The sequence below is a fragment of the Octopus bimaculoides genome, chromosome 10, assembly GCF_001194135.2.
Source record: "Octopus bimaculoides isolate UCB-OBI-ISO-001 chromosome 10, ASM119413v2, whole genome shotgun sequence".
Classification (NCBI taxonomy): Eukaryota; Metazoa; Mollusca; class Cephalopoda; order Octopoda; family Octopodidae; genus Octopus; species Octopus bimaculoides.
Window position 1 is genome coordinate 71,308,800 of NC_068990.1, and position 7,555 is coordinate 71,316,354.

The 7,555-nt window shown below is 36.1% G+C and overlaps 1 protein-coding gene across 2 annotated transcripts in view; it reads right to left on the reverse strand.

Annotated features, from left to right (window-relative positions):
- Positions 1-38: 38 nt before the first annotated feature.
- Positions 39-7,555, reverse strand: part of LOC106875904 (FAST kinase domain-containing protein 5, mitochondrial) — a 15,654-nt gene continuing 8,137 nt past the window's right edge. For both annotated transcript variants that reach the window (XM_014924221.2, XM_014924220.2), the window contains 5 exons: positions 6,681-6,796; positions 5,967-6,123; positions 3,840-4,002; positions 2,838-2,970; positions 39-1,254 (listed from right to left, as the gene is read on the reverse strand). In XM_014924221.2, the coding sequence (XP_014779707.1) occupies positions 1,174-1,254; positions 2,838-2,970; positions 3,840-4,002; positions 5,967-6,123; positions 6,681-6,796 (650 nt within the window). In that variant the 3' untranslated portion in view covers positions 39-1,173. The remainder of the gene's footprint in view (positions 1,255-2,837; positions 2,971-3,839; positions 4,003-5,966; positions 6,124-6,680; positions 6,797-7,555) is intronic.

The window sequence follows — 7,555 nt, forward strand, 5'->3', positions numbered from 1 at the left end:
TCGCAATCCCCTCCATTTTTTTTTCCGCGATCCCTTTTGATCGAAATTACCCCCCCCCCCCTCCAAGAAAAGCTCTACATTGTATTTTGTCTATTTTCTGTATTAAGCCCTGTGTGGCTATAATAAAAATATATCACAGTACTGGTTGCTGACAAGTTTATAGTTGAGCCTGTGACAGTGGAAATTTCCAGCATCCTTAGCCCCTGCACCACATCCCTGCTGACCGCTATCTGCAAGTGCAAGCCCTGTTAGTCAGAGTGGCTATTCCAGCACATCACCCTAGCCATCCTCTGAGGCAACACTTTTTCCATTTTATCTGCTTGGACCATGAGGTGGTCTGAATTACAGGAAAGTGAGAGAATGTAAGAATTTTGCAGCTTACTACACAAACAATAAAATATTGAGATGATAACAATCAAACTTGTAATAGCTAGAAATCTATCAGTTATTGAATAGAAAAAAAAAATGCAATTACACTCTAAATCTGTAGTAAAAAAAATAGATGCATTGAACAGTATTAAACAAGACTATCACTCAAGAATAGTCCATCTGACAGGTTTATGTACAACTTCAACCACAAAGCTTGGCCTGATCCAAGGCTGGAGTGAAAGATATTTGTCTAAGGATCTGTATGGTGAAATTGAACCTACAACTAAGTGATTGCAAAACAAGCTTTGTCCATCTTAGCCACTCTAACTCTCACATTTTCCCAAACAGATGCAGGGATATTTCCAAAGCTATGTTTTCAGTCCACTTTAATTTATAATTAATGTAATGTTACTATCATTAAATGTGTATAAGTGTGGGTTTCCATACTTGTAATTAGAAGTAGTCAACGCTAGATAATAACACATATAACAATATAATATTTTGAACTGTAACTAAACAATTGGGTTAAATAAAATTTAGAAAACAGTTACCACATTTTTTTCATTACATGTTACATAATCTTGGAATTGTTTTTAATGAAGAATTATTTCCAGTTTGGTGGAAAACAAATGTTTAATGACTGGCTATTCACCCAATCACTGAATTGTAAATTGATTAGGTAGTTACTCTGTTGGCTGAAAAACAGATAAAGAATTATAACTTACAATGCTCAAAGAAACAGTTTTTTTTTTGAGGGGGCTCTTTCCAGGTGAAGCAAAGTTTGTAGAACCTATTTCTTGGTATTTAGTGAGTCAGTTCTGAAAGTGCTGTTGTTAGTTTGCTATACACCTTATTATTGCCTTCACTGATTTCAAAGAAGGGAACCTATGGATAGAAAATGAATAACTGTTTAATCAATAGAAAGTGGAGATTTAATTTGTATTGATGTATGAGGAGAATTTAATGAGAAGTAATGCCAGTAATACTGATCTCTAAGCTCTGTATACTTATCTTCCTGATTTTACCAGCATGGAAGGTAGATATAAATGATGATATGCCAGTGGGTGTAACCAGCCCACTTATGAATACCGCTCATTCATTGGACAATAAACTTTGCTTGTGAAGACCTATTGAGGCAAGCGAAATCAAATCAAAATTGCTGACATGGCCAATGACAGTACCGCCTGATTGGCACTCATGCCAGTGGAATGTTAAAAGCACATCCAAGCGTGATCGTTGCCAGGGCCATAGATTGGCTCCCATGCCGGTGGCACATGAAAAACAACATTCGAGCATGATCATTGCCAGTGCCGCTGCGCTGGCTGCTGTGCAGGTAGCATGTAAAAAACACCTTTTGAGTGTGGTCGTTGCCAGCACCGCATGACAAGCCCCCATGCTGGTGGCACGTAAAAGCAGCCACTACACTCTCGGAGTGGTTGGCGTTAGGAAAGGCGTCCAGCTGTAGAAACTATGCCGGATCAGATTGAGCCTGGTGCAGCCTTCTGGCTCACCAGTCCTCAGTGAAACTGTACAACCCATGCCAGCATGGAAAACGGACGTTAAATGACAATGATGATGGTGATGATGATGATTTATTCTTTTGGTCACAAGCCTAAAGGTCTTGGGCATAGATCAACAGAGACACCAAAATTGAAATGAAAGAAGCAAATTTGACTCTTTCACTTCCCTTCTTCTGGTGACTGAAGCAGGAAGATTATTGTACTGGTATCAGTAATCCTTGCATCAATTCAACTTCCTGGCTTCTCTCACTCATGAAAATGGCTCCGAGACACTCGAACTTCTCCACCTGCTTCACTGTAGCTCCATTAACATGCAAAGTGCACTGGATAGGCTTTCTTGAGAGGACCAATGTCTAAGTCTATGCAACAGTGATTTCCATTCTTGCTGTACAATGCCCAGTAGTAAACCTATTTGGTAAATCTATTTGAAGATTAGCTCCTGACAATTTAACTAACATCAAGTTGTCTGCAAATATCAGTCAACTACTCTCACACCCATCCCTTCCTCCTTGGCTGCAAATATCAATCCAGTTTATAGATAAGTTAAATTAGTAACAGAATTAATTGGATCAATACATTCTTATCTGACAAAGAAGGTCTTTTGTAGACAATGTCATCATAAAACAACTTATTAAATCAGAATGAACATTTTGTTCCTTACAAGTTGTACTTCCTCTCTTGTCTCTTCCTTGTCACCTGTCTCTCAGTTGAACTTTCCACACCATAAAAACATTAATTTCTGTCTCAGGCACAAGGTTACAAATATTGTGAGAGAGAGAACAGTCATGACAGTACTTGATGGGTTCTTACTTTATGAAAACACTTTCAAATGCGAGTTGATCTTGGCAGGATTTGAAACCAGAACATAAATTACTAAAATGAAGTATCACAAGACATTTTGTCCAAAGGTCAACCAATTCTGCTAATAAATGCCAGTTCAAAACTTACCTCAATAACTTTGAAACCTTTTATCTTCAACTGGCGAATTCTAGCTTTGTGAAGGCCTGTCAGAACATAGGATACTTCGTTGTTACTGTGAAACCGACAAAAAGCATTTGGGCCCAACACTAAGAGAGCCACTCTGCAAATAAATACAATATTCATTAAGTTGACTGAGCCACGGAATTAGTAAACTCTAGAATAAAATGATATTAAGAAATCAACTTCCTATTTACACATCCTGTTCTCCTGTCAGCACTCACTTCTACTCACCTTTTTAGAATCCACCTCGACACCTCACCACCACTATTTTATCTCTCCACTTCCACCCTGGTTACTAATATAAGTAGCCAAGTAGCTCCTCTACAGAAAGAAACTGGTTCTGTTCTGGCCCCTTCTTTCATACTTTAACCTCTCACCTCTTAGTATAAGTCCTACTCAGTCAAATGGGATCTTAATGTTGCAGGCTGCATGATGACCTCAGTAGTGTTGGTACCACAAAAAAAGCACCTAGTACATGCTGTAAAGTGGCTGGCATTAGAAAGGGCAGCCAGCCATAGAAATGATGCCAAAAGACATATATTGGAGCAAAATATGGTCTTTGAACTGATCAGATCTTGTCAAACCATCCAACTCATGCAACCATGAAACATGGACATTAAGTGATGATGATGGTGATGAACACTAATGATTTCTAAATTAGGCACAAGACCAAAAATTTTGAGGGGAGGGATTCATTAAATAAATTAGCCCCAGTATTTGATTGATATTTATTAACCTAATAATTGGAATTGGAACTCAAGAGCTCAAACAACTGGAACAAAGGTAGCCAAACATTTTAGCTGACACTGCCAAATCACAGCCTTCTTTAATCTTTTACTTGCTCCAGTCATTGGATTATGGCCATGCTGGGGAATCACATTTGAATTGGTGCTCCAGCAAGGCCATAATTATGATGAATGCAATAATAATAATAATAATAATAAAATGAGATGACAAAGAATCTTGTACCTTTGAACAGAAGAAGAAAACCCAACCATCTGCAAAAGGAGGCTGTTCAGAGCTGTTGTGGTTTTATTTAGGTCATTAGTTTTATTAACAGATTTAAAACCATTTAAAACCCACTGATAGAGAGGTAGAAGTTTGCCATCATGACCAATCTGCATCTCTATGTCTGAAAACACACAAAACATTTCAGTATTAATTACAATGGAAGTGAATGATTTTGAGTCTATTGACTTTAAGGGGTTGTTGAAAATAAGGTTCTCTAAAGTAAAGTAAAGCAAAAGAGTATTGATAATTAGAAGTGTGGGGATGGGTTCAGACTACTAAATGCCCTTTTGTCTTTAATTCTATTCTGGAACATTGGAGCTTGAAGTAGATAAGTTATAAAAAATAGCATGTAAATAATGGGTTAAAAAGAACCCAGCTTTGGACTTTTATTTCATGTTCTCTTGTAGTTTCTAAATCCTTATGACATTTTTTTATTTATTTGCTGGCTGTCTTCAGTGTCTCAAAATAATCAGACATCATAATATACAGATGCAGACATGTTTATTAGTAGTTCAGACTTGAATAGACACCAATGGATAATCAATGCTGAATTATTCAAATATTGTTTAATATTACTTCTTGTTGATGATGATCAATCCCAAACCTGCAGTCAAAAATGTTCCACTTGTGACAATCCTGGGTATTATCATTATTATTATTAATATTTATTTATTGTTTTATTTTTCGTTTTGTTTTTCAACCAAGTATAACCAGGACTGTTTTCCAATGTGAACTTGGGGATGGGTTCAGACTACTTTTTTTCAAGACAGAAGGGTATGTGATTGGAGGAAAGTTTGGTGGTTATTTCTAACAGATCAAGACAAACATGGGTGAGTGATTAAGAAGTTTGCTTGTATCTATGTGGTTTTGAGTTCAATCCAAGTATGTGGCAATTTGGGAAAACATCATTCACTTAAATGTTGGGAATGATTAAAGCCTTAAGAATGAAATTCTGTTGACAGAAATGTTTGGAAGGCTGCTGAAAGGACAGTCTTTTTTTTTGTTTTTGGAGTAGCAGAATTAACCCAATGTCTGTTTATACTGATAGGTTCGCAATCTGGTTCTTGAGTGCCTTTAGTAGAGTTAACTATGTTGGAAACATTTGGCAAATATATGGGATCTGAGGAATAACTTCTCATCATCAGTCTCAGAGACCTTTTCACACCCCCAAGATCTTAACTAGAGAAAAACCAATAAAAAAATGGTAAAAAGAAAAAAAAAAAAGAAATCTCCCACAGCTTGTAGAGCACTAATAAAGTTAGGTGAAACAATTCCATCTGGAAATCCACCAGGAACTTACCACCAATCAACAATAAGCTATTTTGAGAAATTCTTTAAGATTCACAGAGACATTATTCAATATTAAATATGTCTTCTGGAAGATTCACTCAGGAATATGTTAATTGCTGTTGTATTTCTTCAATGGTGAACAACTTCTTCTTTCAGACAAATGTGGGCTTATAACACATTTGATTCATTAGAGTAAGAGGACTTTGAGACATATCTTAATGAATTGAGTATGTTATGAATATATTCATCTGAAAGGAGAAGTTATTCTCCAATGACAAAATGTAACAGTGATTAACTAAATTCTTCATTATTTTCTAAATTAATTGTAACAAAGACAGTGTATTTTCACTGATGTATGGCAACAAAAGGGTTAATATCTTATTTTTAAAGTGTGGTTTCTATGATATTAGATTATTAACACAAAAGCATCTAACAGTTTGTTGTATTTTCCCCACAGTAGTTCACTCCAAGGGTACCTTAACCTTTTACCCTGCAAATTACTCTGTCAAATGTGATGTTTGTTTATTCACTTTGTTTTGAATTAATCATGCATTATCTAGTAGCTTTGAGATTTCAATGCTGTAATTGTTTGTTTTTAGAATGACAATGTAGAGTAGGTATGAGAGGCCAGATACGGTCAGTATAAACCTAAAACAGGTAGAGTATTTGGGCTTGGTATGGCCAGTTTGAATACTAAGGGATTAAAATATCTTCAACTTTAGGACTCTGTAAAACATGCTCATAAAAAAGAGTACCAAAAGCTAAAAGGAAATAAAGTAGTGAAAGTATGCTTACCTGCAGTTTGAAAATGAGGCAAGAAGCAAACAATTTGGTACTTCTCGTTATCATTAATTAGAGTATCAAGTTGTTTAAGAAACTTTAAAAGTAGACTTTCTCGGTGTGACAAATCTGGAGATTTCAGGTCAGGTAGTTTACAAAACACTTCATGATTCTGAAAAATTCATTAAGGCTTAGAATTAATTGCTATCATAAGAAAGCAATTTCATAATCAAAAATAGAGACACAATAGCTGTGATGTCAAGGTGCAAGGTGCCCTGAGAAAGACAAAAGTTGGATTCAACTCCTGCCCTTTTAGAAAGGGCTACCAATCTCCTTTGTGTTATTTAGCCCCAGGACAGCCTGAACTGAGCAGGCCTATGATCGAAGACGTTCTAGCCATGACTGATCCATCTTATTTTCAAACATTATATCTGAGATAAAGCTATCTAACATATTTTCTATTTTAAGATAATAAATAGGGTGTGATTTGAAAGGAATTTAACTGTTATTTCTTGAAGGTTGAACAACTACTGAGGCTCTTTTGTTTGCCTGAGCATCCAGTAGAATAAACAGTTGCTCTGAATAAACAGATGCAAAGAGAGAAAATGGACATAAAAGAGTAAAAAACTGAATGGATAAATATAAAGATACTGACAAAAATTAGTAGCAAACATACTGTAAAAAGTCTGACACATTGAAGAATAAAATGTAGCAGATTATTGGTCTTACCTTTGATAAAGTGCTGAGAAAATTGTCTGGCAGAAGCGGTCCTGTATAGTTGGGCCGTTCTAGTTTGACACTTTCACTTAAATGAAACAGTTCACGGCGTAAGTCAAGTCTTTGTGCTGAGAAAGTACAAAAGATACTCTTGTAGAGCAGTGAGACAACAAGCACAAACGCATCAACATTGCAAACTAATGAGAGAGTCTCTATATCAGGAAATTGGGAGAACCTTATTAATACTGATGGCAAGAAGGAAATGTGTACAAAACGGGAACAGGGAGGGACCACATTGATAGTGAGAGAAATAATAAATCCTTACAGATTCATAGTTAAGTAACTTATATATCAATTTAATGTTTTGGTTCTCAGGCTTAAGTCATTTTTTGCCTATTGGCATGCATTCCTACTCTCTGCCTATGTGGCTGCTTGACCTGCTAGAAATAGCAACCAAATCTGCCACAAATCACAACACACTACCATCTTAAATAAAGGATACATTAGACAATGTAATCCCTGAAGTTGATAAAGATTGGATGGTCATGTTTAGAATATCTTAGACTAGCAGAGACGCCTGGCCTTGCTCGGGAATAAAATGGCATAGTTTTTTATTGCTTTACTTGTTTCAGTCACATGACTGGAGCACCACTATTGGTCAAACAAATCGACTACAGGATTTATTCTTTGTAAGCCAAGTATTTATTCTATCAGTGTCTTTTGCTGAATTGCTAAGTTATGTGAATGTAAACACAGCAACATCAATTATTAGGCAATGGTGGGGGTACAAACACAGACACAAATATACGACAGTCTTCTTTCAGTTTCCATGTATAAAATCCACCCACAAGGCTTTGGTCAGGCTATAATATATATATATATATATA